General features: G+C 30.1%; 1 protein-coding gene across 3 annotated transcripts in view; it reads left to right on the top strand.

Annotated features, from left to right (window-relative positions):
• The window catches only part of LOC129972913 (serine/threonine-protein kinase 26-like), a 67,508-nt gene that overhangs the window by 44,375 nt on the left and 6,368 nt on the right, over positions 1–16,765 (top strand). For all 3 annotated transcript variants that reach the window (XM_056087232.1, XM_056087233.1, XM_056087231.1), the window contains exons 4-9: positions 3,103–3,327; positions 4,704–4,869; positions 6,120–6,277; positions 12,173–12,358; positions 13,824–13,972; positions 15,675–15,903. In XM_056087232.1, coding sequence (XP_055943207.1) covers positions 3,103–3,327; positions 4,704–4,869; positions 6,120–6,277; positions 12,173–12,358; positions 13,824–13,972; positions 15,675–15,903 — 1,113 coding nt within the window. The remainder of the gene's footprint in view (positions 1–3,102; positions 3,328–4,703; positions 4,870–6,119; positions 6,278–12,172; positions 12,359–13,823; positions 13,973–15,674; positions 15,904–16,765) is intronic.

Genomic DNA, 16,765 nt, shown 5'->3' with positions numbered 1-16,765 from the left:
TTTTTTATTGTAAGAATTTTCATAATATTTAAAAGAATGAATGAATTTTTTTTAAATTTTTATTATTTCATCCGCTGTTGTGTTTGTTGTCTCGTTAACATATATTACACAAAGTTCTAAAAAATGTTCTGTAATTTTTTTTTGTTGTCGCGTGTCTTTTTTCTTCTTATATATCTATAAAAGAGAAAAAATAGAAGCCGAACAGAAGAAATTTTTGAAATTTTAAAACTTCGATTTATTTCACTACGGAGGCATTTTATGTTTTATGTACAAGAGCGATGATAAAACTGATGACCGTTTACATCGCGATACAAGTGCAAAAGAGACCAAAAGTTTTCCCTTCGGGAGTTTTACTATGAGATTTTGATACAATTTCTTTGACTTGGGTAATTTTAGGTATCTTTAAAAGAATGTTGTAGGCATTAAAGATTTTTATATCTTCCCTCAAAGCATGAGAAAATGCTGTGACCAGCAATTTTATAGAGCACTTGTAGTATTAATTAAATAAAGAGTGGGAACTGGATTTGGAAATAAGAAAACATTTTAGAAAGAAGTTAATATTTGCTAAATTCAGATAAAAATTAGGAAGTTAATTAGGGTATGGTATTAGGGAAGCAAATTAGAAAGTTAATTAGGTATTAGGAAAGTTAATTAGGGATATTGATAGGTCATTTATGCGATCATTCATTAAATTCATTCTATTTAAGATATTCTTCGCGTTAATGTGATAGACCATCTTCATTGAATGATCAACAATATGCTGATTTGGTAAGCTCTTTGAACAAAGTGATAAAAAACAATTTTTGAAAATTAAAAGGATGCTCTGTAAGGGCATGAATTTATTAAGTGTATATCAACTCAAAAAATTAAAACCAATGAAGTTAAGAGATTGAAATGAATAGTTATAAACAATTCGACTTTCAGATTTACCATCTTTTAAACTTTCTCTCTGTCTTTTTTCCCCCCTCCCAAATGCACAGAGGAAAGGAGATAAATATGGAATATCCTTTACAAACTTGTAATCTCTTTGGCAAAGAGATTATGATTATATGCATTGATATTTGAAAAGTTTTATTGTTAAATTTCTCAACGAACTGTGGACTAACAGTACATAAAATATTATCGATTATTTGTAACTTGAGGAAAATAATCGATATTAAAAATATATAAAAATATATTCTTTATTAAATACATCAGTGATTATCTTAAATAAATGAATGATTTAAGCAAGAGTGCATATGGAATTTAAAAAAAAAATTGAAATGAAATAAACAAGATGTGAAAAAGATATTAAAGCGTTTTATTAATAGAAATATAATGCATTATAATATATAAGTATCTGAAGAAACACTTATGATGAACGAATTATTATATCTGAATAATCTTTAGAAAACACACACACACATAATATGCGTTATTACATTAAAATTATTACATACACAATATATTCTAATGTAATTAATATAATTAAAATTATGGTTCTAATGAAATGGTAATAATTAATATTTTGGAAGATTAGTTGTAATATTATTAATATAATTAACATTAGAACTACTCTACTGTTATGTCTTGAAGAAAGTTTCTGTTACAGAATGGTTAATAAGAATTCACGAACGCTTTGTATAAGATTTATCTTCAGTACTATATGTTAGCCATTATAATTGTTCAATTGTTCACAAAACCGTTTCTTTCATGATTGTTTTTGTTTTAGGGTTATAGATAAGATCCAGTATTGCATATTTATCGGCCTTCTAGTATTCCATAATTATCGCTTGCTGACATTTGTTTTGAGAGATTATAAATCCAAAATTTAAAAGCTGTCTATATTATAAACGAAAATAAACTTCAGATCTAATATTATGTGCCCTATTAGCCTATATAAATATCACAAATATGAAATTTAAATACCAAAACATACATATACATACAGGTTTTCGTTATGAAATTGCATTGGTAATTACAATAACTCAGATAAGGTAATGGGGAATGAAATAAGATCTTTTCATTTCCACTAGGTGACTGCCTTTAACAAAGGATAAACCGACTTATCTTTTATTATTCCTCTGTTATCGATAGTTATGCCTCTGTTTCATATTAGTGATCCTTTTCTTATTTTATTTTATCTCAGTGTAAATAAAAGTCATTTTAGCTATGCATGTTTCACATCTTTTAAACAATTGAGCTGAAACTAATTAAACTTTGTTCGTTTATTTTTTAAGACAAGAGAACGAATACTGTCAGCTCTTTTATAGCGCAAAAATTAAATATTCGATGCAGTAGAAATGAATCAAAGTTTTCGCGTTTTTACGCCGTAACTTCGGGTCAAATTATTCCACAAGAAATATTCTTATGCCATCATAAAATTTAAATTTTCATCTTTTCAATGATATTGATTTAATTTCCATGCATTTTTATTAATTTTTCCAAATTTAATAAAGCTATTTTGAAAGAAGAAAATTTATAGATATTCTGTTGGTAAGCAATGGCAAAATTTTGATTTATTTCACCTTTATTTTTTGACTTTTGAATAGGATCACTCTGTTTTATTTTTTCAAAATGAATTTTATACACACTTTGTAGCAATACTTTTTATTGTTGAAAAACCAGAATACATGCGAAAAGTTTTTGCCAGAATACATTAGCAGAATTCTGGAAGAACATGAAAGTTTTCAAAACGAACGGTTAATAACGGTTGATAATATGTAATGCAGCTATTAATTTTTTATTAGATGAAACTTTTAATTAATTTATTTTTATTACATGAAACTATTTAATTAATTTCCTCAAAACGTACATTAAAATCTTATTTTATATTTTGGCATTTCGGAACAAAAACTGAAATACTTATACCACAAATATTAATAACTTATAAAAAGCTATTGATAGTTTTTAAAGATCATTTGTTTCAAATAATATTCTCATGTGAATGAGAAAGTATTTTAAATAATAAAGGGGTTTTATGTATTATAATTTTTTGCATAAAAGAATATGCATATAATTTTTTGCTTATTAGACATGAAATTATTCTAATTCCGAGCTACGTTTTGTATATCAGCTAGAACATTATAAACAGATTTCTAACTCTTCTTAATTCATGAACAGCAAACGGATCCAGAACTCATCTTCACCAAACAGGAGAAAATTGGACAAGGTGGTTTTGGAGAAGTTTTTAAAGGCGTCAATAACCGCACCCAGCAAACTGTTGCCATCAAAATCATAGATTTAGAACAAGTGCTGGAAGAGATCGAAGATATTAGACAAGAGATAATGGTTCTCTCTCAGTGTGACAGTCCATATGTCACTAAATACTACGGATCTTACTTAAAGGTCAGTATCTAGATTTGTGAAATTTTTTTATCAATTTATAGACAATTTTCACTGTGATTTTGAAAATTAAAAATAAAATAATTATGATGAATTTAAAAATAATTTAGTGAATAAAATTTAAAAAAAAAATCCCTACTTATGCAAAATTTTCACCTATTGGGAATTTGACCTCCGTCTTTAGAATTTTTAGTGGGTGGTGATGGCGTTGAGGAGTATTGGTGATCTCGGAGGAAACTTGGAACCCAATTCCTCTCAAGATTGAGTGTATATGCCGAATGAATACACTTTAAATTTGTAATGTACTGTTCCTAAACTTTAACTTTTCAGCAAAGCTTTATTTTACTTTTTTTCGTATTATGCTGTGTATAATTAAACACTATTATAGCAGCATAATGTCGAAGTTTGGAAAGCGAAATGTTTATGTATTATCACTCTAGTCAGCTGATCACGTTTCAGAACTACATATGTGGTTTTGCAAACATAATGGTTCGTTCTCGGATTTGGAAACCCTTCGCACTTTAGCACATGCCTTTATTCCATCAAAAAAGGTGGGTGAGAGGAAAGTTGAAAGGAGTAGAATTTTGTTATTAAAAAAAGGTGATTATTCACGGAATTAGGATGCATAATCACCGCTTATCTTTCTGTGTATACCATACCAGCGATGTACAGTCTTCGAAAAGTGATAGTCTCGGGATCCTAAAACAAACTGTTACTCATTTTCCAGTAAAGCATGCAAATTTTAATATGGTTTCAGAAAAGAAAATTAATTTAATGGATGTTAAATAAGCAAATAAATAATCGATCATTTATGAAAAGATGAAGTGTTTGGGTAATTTTCGAATAAAAAAAAGAATAAAGAAGTAATCTTTGGAAGTACGTTTCAGTCATTTTTGAGACTTAAGTATGGCATTGGTTTATAGTGCCTGAATGAAAATTGTAATTTTGAATGTCAAAAAGACAGTGTTTTGGTTAACGTTGTTCATATCAAATGAAAAAAAAATAATAAGTGTTGAAATACCGAAGCTCTTTAATATTTTTTAAAGAAAAAAAATCGATTTAAAAATACATTTCAGTTGTTTCCCAAACCTATGTATGCTTTTAAGTTATAGTAATCGAATAAAAAAAATTATGATGGAATTCTAGAAGACATATCTTAGGTACAAAACTTTTTGTAAGAGTCAAGAAAATCCATCTCTTTCAAACAGGGGGAAAAAAAAAATCAATCTTTTTCCTAAGTCCTTTTTTAACGTGTTACTGAATGGTCAATGTTGCATATTTAATACACATTAAAACTGTGTTATTGGATATTCACTTCATTTAAAACCCCTTTATCTTTCACTATGTGATTTATTGTAGTTTTCATTAAATATTTTCAGGGACCAAAACTGTGGATTATTATGGAATACCTCGGAGGTGGCTCTGCGCTCGACTTGATGAAAGCGACAAAGTTTGAAGAAGTTCACATTGCAATAGTCCTCAAAGATGTTCTGAAAGGCCTGGATTATCTGCATTCAGAGCGGAAAGTCCACAGAGATATTAAAGGTACGATGAAGTTTAGATTAAATTATTTTTAAAAATTACTTCATAAATACACATTTTTTTCTGATTATTTTTGTACAAATAAGATTTTACGCGTAATTTATAAAACTTATTTTTACATTTCAGTTTTTTTTTTTTTTTTAATATTGATTGTTGTTGTAAGCAACGTTGGAAAAGCGGGCAAATTCAAAATTCAAACAATTCAAATTCCACGTCTTTAGAAAAAAAAATGTATTCCTTCTACTTGAAAAAAAAAAAAAAAAAAAAAAAAACGTTTTTATGTTCTCCCATGATCTTAAGACTAAAGTATGGCATGACTAAGGAAAAGAAATCATAGGAAGTAAACATGAATTTTAGTTTTTGATTGTGCTCCGAATCGGCACCATTTAAAAAGTGGCAGACTGATGTGGTTTTAGAAAAGAAGGGCTCGTTTCGGGCTGGCTGGCTGCTGAATGTTTTCCTTCATTACAAATATAGATTAATTTCTCCTGAAAGTTTCCTAGAAAAGCAACGTGCTCCCTTCTATTGGAGCGAAGTTAGATTTCTGTCTTAGATTTTAGATATGTCAGATAAAGTTTGTATTGAATCGGTGGCACACCTTCATTTTGATTTCTATTGCCATTTACTAGAAGCATCAAAAGATTAAAACATAATACAAACAACTTAGAAATTGTGTGTTGATACTTGTAATGGCGCGAAAGGTATGATTACTTGAAATAGAGTGTAGGGGTTGTGATTTCTGAAAGAAACTTGCGATTGCCGCAATGGCGTGGTGGCATAATCTGGAGTTACTAAATCAAAGATCACAAGTTCGAGATGCTATTCTTTCAACGACCCGCTGGGAATATGAACCTGTTATACATTAAATCTGTCTGGAATCAAATGCCCATATATTGGTATGATTTAGAAGTTTTGAGCTGTGGGATTCGGGCCCAGGTATCACCTTTGGCATCTGAATTCGGTTCAAACTCTATGTCAAAATAATCCTCGCATAGCCTCAAAACTGTACGTTAATCTAATTAACAGTGTCAGCTAACTTTGCAAAGACGCATAGTTATAAATGAATTGTCTTTCGAGTGACATTTCCGCTTTAACTTACTAACCACCTAGGCTAGAAATGTGCTAATTTCTTTATTAACTAGCGAATTAATGATTGCTAATGATACTGATATGTTACGTTTTGTCTGGAATATTTTATGCCTATTATGAAAATAAATTCGTTTGAATAATGCATTATTATTTTATTTCTTCAGCTGCAAATATCCTTTTATCTGAAATCGGTGAAGTGAAGCTTGCCGACTTTGGCGTTGCCGGTCAGCTGACAAACACGACAAGCAAAAGAAATTCTTTAGTTGGCACACCCTTCTGGATGGCGCCCGAGGTCATATGCCGATCAGCTTATGATTCAAAGGTAACAATTTATTGTTATTATAGTTCACCAATTGTTATTTATTTTTTATCATTTTGGAAATTTGAGCATTGGCATAAACTGATGTGAGCATGTCCATAATTACTGTTTCTTTAAAACAACCTTGAGACTTTCTTAGAAATGTACATTAAATGATTAGTTGCTTATATTTTTATTTATTAATGGGAAAAGCTTCCTGGAATCAAAATTCTAAAATGAGTAGTGTGTTGAAAGTCACCTTTACGTTTCCTGTTAGTCTTTTCATTTTACAGTTTATCTAATTTAATTGGTAAGGTTAAAAAAAAAAAAAAAAAACTGGCATTTCATTTGATTTTAACAAATATCAAACACATTCTTAAAAGAAAAAAAGACTAGAAATACATTTAAATATGAGACATAGTCACAATATTTGAAGCAAAAAACAATATTATTAGAAATGATTCAAGATTCTTGTTCGTTTTGAACTTGCCAAATGAATAAGGATTCTTTGCCAATCCCCTCTTCCCTTTTATATACATATACATTTTATAATTATTTCTAACTTAATAATAGATTTTAACATGAGATTTATTAATCTAATTTTTCACCAGATCCGTGTACAGGGTAACTGATGGTTTGTCTAGTTTCGTATCAAAACCTTCAATGGGTTGATTGTCGGCTTATGTATCAGTGTTATGTGATAAAATCTAAATGAGCCCATTGAATAAAGTTTGGCGCCATTATTCTCACCCCCAAAGCTGTTGTTCTGTACCAAATTTCAAACTTAACCATTTAACTGTTTTATTTTCCTTACTATCTAATAAGATGGCACCTTCTATTTTGGGAATATTTTCTTATTTTGATTCAAATAGAAATCCATTGAATGCTTGACTTATCTATGTATTCGAAGTAATTTTAATATTGAATTATAATCGTTATGAATGGTTTATTTTTTGCTTACTACTATCTAAATTCGATAAATCGATGCACGTATGGCACTCGGTTAAGCGGTTCAACAGTTAAGCGGTTCATTCTTCTTCTTCATGAGTACAACAGCCCTTTGCAGACCTTGGCTGCCCCAACCACGCGCACTTTCCAGCGCTTTTAAACTTAATAAACTTAATTAGGCAATAGAAACAGATGTAAATTGTATATTCAGTTACCAAATTTTATATAGTTAAACGCTTAATGAGCTTTATTATGGAAATTATAAAAATTGAATGGAAACATTTCTGTTCCTTTTATCTCAATTTTTCAATTAAAAGGTATTTTTTTAATTCATAAATTTTCATCGATATGTGTAAAAGTTTCTTTTTAATTCCTAAGATGGTGTGTGTGTGTGTGTGTGTGTGTGTGTGTGTAATGATATCTCTTAATCTAATTTAAATATAATTCATTTATAAACTTTTATCTTAATTTAGCCCATATTAACTTCATTCTAAAATGGTCTCCTGATCCAGTTCCGCCTGTTTGTATTTAATTAATGCTATACGCGCTCTATAAAACGGCTACCTCAGCAATTCCTCACGCTTTGAGTGAAGAATAAAAAACCTTAATACTTAGCACATTCTTTTAAAGATATCTAAATTTCCCTATAAATTTGTTCCAGCTAAATAAATCGATTAAAGAATTCGTTCTGTGTGTATTAAGAATGAATCAAAACTATAATGAAATGACATATATGTTACGTAAGCATGTTGCCCCGCCTCTCACTTGTAACGCCCTCTAGCGGTATATGTAAAAAACCATCAGTCCTTGTAACATCATCGACGAAGCAGCAACGCCGAAAGGCAAGGCTCAATCCAACTCCCGAAAGCGGAGAAACAATAAAATCTTTAAAATACAAAAAAGGTCCGTCATCATTATCGAACCTCTCCATTCTGGTCCTAGCGATCCGGAGACGAATTAGCGAAAATATGGAGAAAAATACAACTCAAAAAGCCAAAGAGTTAAATAGAATCCGTGGAAGGATAAAGGCGAAACTAACAAGTGTTAAAAAGTTTGTTGAAAATAGTTCAACGGTTGAAGAAGAAAATAAATTTATATTCACCTGTCAACAAAAGCTTGGAATTGTGGAAGAAATAAAAAATGAATTAGAAATTTTATTCAAGGATTATTTAGAAATCGACGAAGATGAAACGTTAAGCCAGAAGTGCGATCAAGAAATGTTGGATATCGAAGAAGAAAGAAACGAATTAGAGGTAAGTTTGAAATGCTTACTCTCTAATTATAATGTTAACGAAAATGTAATCCATAATATAAATGATCAAAATTCAAATTTGAAAGCCTATATCAATCATATTGAATTAAAAACGAAACTTCCAGAAATTCCCTTACCGCTGTTTTACGGAAAAATGGAAGAATTCAGTAATTTCAAAAATCAATTTATGTGTCTAATAAACGATAATACCGAATTAACGAATGATCAAAAGTTATTTTATTTAAAAGCTGCCCTCCGTGGTGAAGCTAAATTTATAGAAACAAGTGACGATACATTTGAGTCACTGTTTGCAGCTCTCGAAGAACGCTTTGAAAATAAGCGAGCAGTTGTTGATATTCACATTCGAAATATGCTAAAACTAGAAAAATTAAATTTTGAGTCCGCAAAAGGCTTACGAAATATCGCAGACACAATAAATAAAAGTCTAAGAGGTTTAAAAGGTTTGAATTTAGAATGTAATGACTTAACAAGTGCTATATTAGTAAATATAATATTAGAAAGACTTGACAAAGAGAGTAGAAAGGCATATGAAATGTCCATCCAATCAAAACAAATACCTTCATTGAAGGAGCTCTTGCAATTTTTAGAATCAAGAGCGATGGTACTCGATCAATTAGGGAAATACCCTACAAGTAACAAATTCCACAAGGAATTTCAAGGCTCAATAAATAAGCCGAAAAACTTTCTTCATGATGCGAATAAACTAAGTAATGTAAAGCCATGTATTTTATGTAAATTTGAACATCCTTTACAAAGATGCTCTGAATTTTTAAAATTGAGTGTTACTAAAAGAATCGAGCTTTTAGAAAAATACAACATTTGTAAGAACTGTTTGAAATTGCATAAGCCACCCTGCAAATCCACATTCCTCTGCCGGAGGTGTCAAAAATCAGGCCATAATTCTTTGATACATCTGGATACGCGCCGTGCAGAGGTAACGCCCCCAGACGCGGGGGAGCAACTTTATGTAAACAATGAACCGTCTGGCTCGTCCAGGTTCCCCCAAAAACTGACCCCTGAGGCTGAGTCAGCGCTTGCAAGTAACTCGAAACTATCTTCAAACCTTCTATGCACCGCGCAGTTATTTATTGAAGACGCATTTGGTCAAAAAATAAAAATAAAAGCCCTGTTGGATTCAGGGAGTTCGGTGAACATAATAACTTCAGATTTGGCCAATTCTTTAGATTTGAAGCGGGAAAAGGTTAATGCATCCATCTCTGGTATTAACGGAGGAAAATTCTTCGTTAAAAATAAATTAACCACTACCATTTTTAATGAAGACAATGATTTTTCCAGAACTGTATCATTTTTAATTATGCCTAAAATTACGCATTTAACTCCTTCTAAAGAAATTGATATCTCAAAAGTTAACTTCCCAAGTGAGATAAAACTTGCGGATGAGACTTTTCATATTCCTAGTGAAATTAATGCATTACTCGGATGCGAGTTGTTCTTTGATTTATTGAAGGCAGAAAAATTTAGATCATATGATAATTCACTTTTGTTACAAAATAGTGTGTTCGGATATTTAGTAACGGGAACAATCAAAGGCAGAATTTCTCATTTCTTTTCTGGATTAATTTTTAAAAATGATAATCTGGAGAATTCTGTTAAAAATTTCTTTAACTTAGAATCTTTTCCTGGTGATAATACAGATGATTCAGTCGAATCAAAAACATATGAAGAAACTTACTGTGAGGAACATTTTCTTTCCACTGATAAGAGAGATAGTACCGGAAGAAATGTTAAATTACCAATAATTGAAGAAAAACGTTCTACTCTAGACGATTCAAAGGAAATGGCGGAAAGACGTTTAAATTTACTTTGGAAAAGATTAGATAAAAATAAAACAATGGCAATGCAATACAAGGCTTTTATGGATGAATATTTCCAGTTAAATCATATGGAAAGAATTTTAGATTCTCCTGACATTGCCAATAGTGAATATTATATTCCTCATCATGCCGTGTTTCGCCCAGAAAGCACATCAACACCCTTGTGTGTCGTTTTTGATGCATCTGCAAATTCTAACAATGGTGTTTCACTTAATTTCATTTTATTGAACGGCGGAACAGTTCAACAGGAACTATTTTGCATCATTCCAAGATTCCGAACATATCAGTTTGCATTTAGTACAGATATAAAGAAAATGTATCGCCAAATTTTGGTCGCAGAAACAGATAGAGACCTGCAAAAAATTCTGTGTAAACCTAATAGATTTGCTCCTGTGGAAACATACAGACTACGGACTGTGACATATGGAACAAAATGTGCTCCATTTTTAGCCACCAGAACACTCAAGGCATTAGCTGAGAAAGAAAAAAGTGAATTTCCTCAAGCATCTGCAGCACTTCTTACTGATGTTTATGTTGACATTTTAACTGGTTCAATTAACTTACCAGAAACCAAAGCTTTACAACAGCAGTTAATAGAACTTTTAAGTAAAGGAGGCATGCAACTTCACAAATGGGTTTCCACCCACCCACCATAGATCTACATTGCTTCTGTGATGCCTCAAATAAGGCCTACGCTGCAGTCATCTATGAGTGCTCAATAAATAAATCCAGTGAAGTGAAAACAAGTCCTTTGTGCAGCAAATCGCGAGTGTGTGCAATCAATAATGACTTTATGAAGGAAGTTAAAACTTTTTGTGAATTGAATTTACTAACTAATATTTCTAATAATTTTATTTCTAATATTTTAAATTTAAGTAACAACTATACTAAAATTGTAAGTTATCTTTTCAGATTTATTAATCATTTGAAGAGTTCTTCTAAAATGTAAAAAAGGTAAGATAATAATAATGGAAATTGAAGCAGCATCCAACTTCATGGTAAGCAAGGTGCAACCTTCTGAATTTTCAGAGTAAATTAATTATTTGTCAAAATGGCAAAATTAACTAAATCAGTACAAGTTTGGAAAAATTAGAAACATAATTATTTGAATAATTTACATCTTAGAAACAAATGGCAGTTAACTAAGAATAATGTAAATCTTAATGATATGGTTGTAATCAAAGATCCAGATTTGCTTCCATATAAATGGAGACTGGGTAGAATTCAAGAATTAATAAAATGTTCAGATGGTTTAGTCAGAGTTGTTGTAATAAGAGTTTCGAATGGTGTTATTAAAAGAGGTAGTAGTCAAATATGTTTACTTCCAAAAAATTAATTGGATTTATATGTGTATATGATTGTAAATAATATATAGAGACTTTAACTCATTTGTATAAATGTGTATATATAAGAATTATTTCAGTACTATTTTGTGTAAATTTATATTTAAGAATTATTTCAGTATTTTTTAAATTTGTTTTTACATTTATTCATTTTTTGTAATAATTCTGTCGAATTTATTGTTATGTGTGAATTTCATATAGTGTCTGAATATTGAAATTGTGCAATTTCAAGGCGGGAGTATGTTACGTAAGCATGTTGCCCCGCCTCTCACTTGTAACGCCCTCTAGCGGTATATGTAAAAAACCATCAGTCCTTGTAACATCATCGACGAAGCAGCAACGCCGAAAGGCAAGGCTCAATCCAACTCCCGAAAGCGGAGAAACAATAAAATCTTTAAAATACAAAAAAGGTCCGTCATCATTATCGAACCTCTCCAATATAAATATAAATTATGCTTTTCTGTAATTACATCTGATTTGTAGAATGTAATTACATCTGAATTGGTGTTTTATATTATAGGCCGACATCTGGAGTCTAGGCATCACAGCCATTGAGCTGGCGAAAGGCAAGGCACCCCGATCCGATTTGCACCCGATGAAGGTCCTCCTCCTCATCCCCAAAAGCAACCCTCCTCAGCTGAATGGAAACTACAGCAAGCAGTTTCGTGAGGTGGTAGAAGCTTGCCTTAACAAAGACCCCGCAAATGTAAGTCTAATTTGAATGAGTGGTACTCTTATATATATATATATATATATATATATATATATATATATATATATATATATATATATATATATATATATATATATATATATATATATATATATACACACACAACAGTGCTGCTGAAATTGTTTCTCAGGGCCTGAATGGCATCCTATGTCCATAAAATCTATGGGCGCATTTTGAGACATAAAGAAAATATAGGACAAAATAATAATTAAAAAAATACGGAAAAAATAATAAAGATTCAGAAGCAATAAAACAAATAATTGCGATAAAAATATGTTTTGAAAAAAGCTGTTATTTTTATTATTTTTCTTGCAGATTGAGTTTTATCCATTAGTTAAATTAAAGTGATCCTACTCAATATATAGCAAGGTTTGGGAAGGGGAATTCTTCAGGTATAACTTTTTAAAAGTTTAATCTTTTCTTTAATCGGATTGATTTTTATTCAATCCGAATCGTTGCATGTGTGCAAAAATTTTGGAGCCGATTTTTCTCTTACTTCCCGAAAAGCTAAAGCTATGAAATTTTGTATACTTGTGCGTCCTTGATAATAATACTTTATTTTGAAACATTTGGTAACTTAATTATTAATCATTTGATTAATTTATCACTTTCGCTGCCATAATTTACTCTTGATTCAAATTATTTAATTTGATAATAAATGTGAACTTAGATTTTTTTTTTAAAATAGCCACTGCCATACGCGAGTCATGAGGCTGCCAATGTATTAATTCAATTCTGATTCAATGAAAGTACAACAGGCTGGCAATGGATTTGAGAAAAATTGTTTTTTTTTTTTTAGATTCTTTAATGTTTTATAATTATAATTAAGTTATAAATTAATAGCTGAAAATATAAAAAAAATATGTATATACTTTTTAATAGACTGATAAAATTTAAAAAAAAAAAAGTATTTATGAAATATATTTAAAGGTAATAAACGTAAACATTTTATTCAAATTCGGGAGATTTTTTGAATCCCTGCTGATCTGCGCTTTAAACGTATGTAAAAATTTGGAAGCAGACATTTATTTTTGCTTTATTTTTATTTGAAATTATTTAAAAAAAATTAAATCCAGTTAATCTTATTTTCTGTTGGCTGTTTTCATATAAGTAAAATTCAGCATGCTGTTTTGTAATATTAAATCCAAATTCTGGTCACTTTTCAGTAGGGTCCAGATATTAAAATTTCAGGACAACTGAAATTTTAACATTCATTTATTATTCATATAATGTAGTTATTTTATCATCATACAGAAAAAAAAATTGTAATGTTAGCAAATTTTTAAGTGTTCTATCTTTGATGTTGTAGAAAATGTATCTCTTATTACGCTGGTATCTTAACATTCAACAATATTATTGGGGATCATTATCAACTTATCATTTTTTCACTTATCGCGCTTTCCATGCATCTCAAAGATTTGTTTGTATTCTTTTCCAGAGACCAACTGCAAAGGAGCTTTTGAAATTTCCTTTCATTCGCAAGGCCAAGAAGAATTCTTATATAATAGACCTGATTGAGAAATATAAGGCTTGGAAGGAACAAGATTCCGGATTTTCGAATTTCAGCGACTCAGAGGCATCGGATTCGTAAGTGTTCTTCAGTTAAAAAATATAAATAGATATCCCCTCCCCCTGAATTATTAGATATAAAAATGCGTTGCATGATATTGTCTCAAACTTTTAAAAGTATTAAATTCTATTGATAGTTAATTAGAATGCAATATCAAACGCAATAGTTTTTTTAAAGTTTATTTATTTATTTTTTGAAACAAGATTTTTAAAAAAAATTTGTATTTCTTTGTGGAATTTTTAACAAAAGGGAGGGAGAGAAACAAGATGGAAATGTTGGAATTAATCTTAATTTCTCTTAGTTTTATAAAATAATCATCAAAAATATTACCATTTATTCCCATAATGAATATTTTCAATTTGTTATTTGGCCTATAATAAAAATTCAAGAAGGAAGAAATATTTATACATTGTTATTCATGTTTCAATAAAAGTGCTGTAAATATTAGGTCAATTATATGTAGAAAAGTAAAAATTTTAAAGTATTTTGAATTTTATTAGCATTGATAAAAAATATGTATAATAATATACTAATAAGATTATGAATTCTTTTTCAAGAGTATGCATAAACCATTATATCTGCTTAATGCTAAATTAAGTAGTCTATCGCATATTGAACCAAAATTCGACGATATGTCACTCGTCACTTTTGTTTATACATCATATTTGAACGATCCCTTGAAAGTTGTGCTGAGTAGATTACATTGAATTATTGAAACTTCATTGTGATTACTTATCATTATAATCTTATAATAAAGATGAAAATGTGCATGTGCTGGTGTGTGTGTGTGTTAGCGTTCTACAGACCAGACTATTTGACCTATAGCTATCAAATTTGGCATATATATATATAAGTAACCAATGTAAAGTAAGAAATATTTTGAAAACGAAACGAAATAGTTTCGGAATCGCACCTAAAATTTCTTATTCAAACTAAAACCAAAAAAAGAACAGGAAAAACTTCATAGTATTTAGAGAGCGCAAATGCAGTTACTTCTAAAAAACAGATGAATTGAGACAAAAGTATTAAAATCAAGTTAATAGGAAAATCAAATAAACCAAATAAAAAAAGAATCCGGAATTATATATATATATATATATATTATGCCAGTTTAAAAATCGTGCGAATTTTCGCAATATTTTAAAAATATCTTTTTGTTCAATCGCTCACGATAGATTATGTTGTTTCATCAAATATTTGAATCGCGAGATTTTCTTCCATTGTTGAAAGCTAAAGAAGAATTATGTTTAATATCTGTAGACTCGCGAAATTTAGAATATGGTTGAACGGGATATTTAGACTTTTATTAGTACTATGATCTTGTGGGTCGGTCTCTATTAGAAAGGCTTATGTGCACGATAAACAGAACTTAATGAAAATAGGGGACTTTAAAGTCAGATAATTTGGCGGAATCACGAAGTTATATCTAAACGATTTATTTGAAATCGTATGTAACCGGTACACACATTGAACCACCTGATCGTCTGAGGCTATTATTTCATTAATAAAGGTGCTATTACCAGGGTACTAGTATAACCCCATGCCATTGGCGAACTTAATTAAGAAAGAACCTATTAGCAATATATCGCTAACATGCGGTTAGCTGTAAAATATTTGGCGGGTTTTTTTTTTGTTTTGTTTTTTTTGACAATTAATCACTGTTATGTAATCAATACTATATATAAATATCAGATCTCATAACTGTGTTGGTTATTACAGAGAGGAGTCACCAAGCAACGACTCTTGGCAGACTTGGCGATGGGACCTTGGCACGCTTCAGGCGCCTAGCACACTGGATTTGAAAGTGAAGAATCCTCCTGATGAAAACGATAGCTTCAATTCTTCCAAAGACTCGGCTCTAGTCAAAAGCATCAGCGACCAAAGTTCAAACCAGATTTCTCCCGTTGTGATACACAAGAACATGTTTTGGAATCGAGGGGGAAGTGTAGTAAGTAATGCTTTGTTGTTCAACTTTTTTTGCATTTTCTTTTTAAAATGTAACTGTGTAAAAATTGTTATTTATTAGAACTTGTTGAAAAATATTTATTGACGAACCGTATTTTTATCGAAAGCATATATAGTAATAATTTATTATTTTTTTATTGGGCGTCTAGCACGAGAAGGCGAACTGCTTCATACGAACAAATGTGTTTACTAAAAGGAGGAAAAAAAAAAAAAAGAGAGAGAGAGAGAGATACTGTGTGCAATTTGGAGAGAAATAATAACATTATAATGTTTAAGGCAGTGTAACGTCGTCTCAGTTTTAAAAAAATTATACATTTATTTAATAGCACGTGATGCTTACTTCTCAGCCGCTTTCTCGTGGAGAACAAACTGTATTTGTATTTGTGGTACTTGTCGGTTTTAATGGTGGCCAAAAATCGCCAAGAAAGAATTTCGCCAATTTGGCGATTTCAGTCGTCAAACTATATAGTATGTGATTCGCACGTTCAAAATTTTTCATAATAAATAATAATGCATTTGAATATATTTTTATAATTTTGGGAAATTTTTTCTCTTCGCTTTTTGGTCGCCGTTAGAGCCGAATTGTACCGTATTTGTAAACGTAGCTATTTTCTTCTTCTTTTTTTATCGTTTTCCATGTTTTAAATAGTTCTAAAATATTCTGTATATTATAATAGAGTTTACTAATGCCGAAAGAATAATTTATCTTTTTTTTTTAATGTTATCGTAAACCCTTTATAATTCTTAATTTTCTGATTATTTATTATCAAAGTGACAGTTTAAGTCCTTGTTAAATTTATTGTGATAAAAAAAAGAGTCATTTATAAATGTTTTTAATATTGTCA

This window comes from Argiope bruennichi, chromosome 6 (genome assembly GCF_947563725.1).
Source record: "Argiope bruennichi chromosome 6, qqArgBrue1.1, whole genome shotgun sequence".
NCBI classification, from domain to species: domain Eukaryota; kingdom Metazoa; phylum Arthropoda; class Arachnida; order Araneae; family Araneidae; genus Argiope; species Argiope bruennichi.
This window is presented reverse-complemented; position numbering and strand designations above follow the sequence as displayed.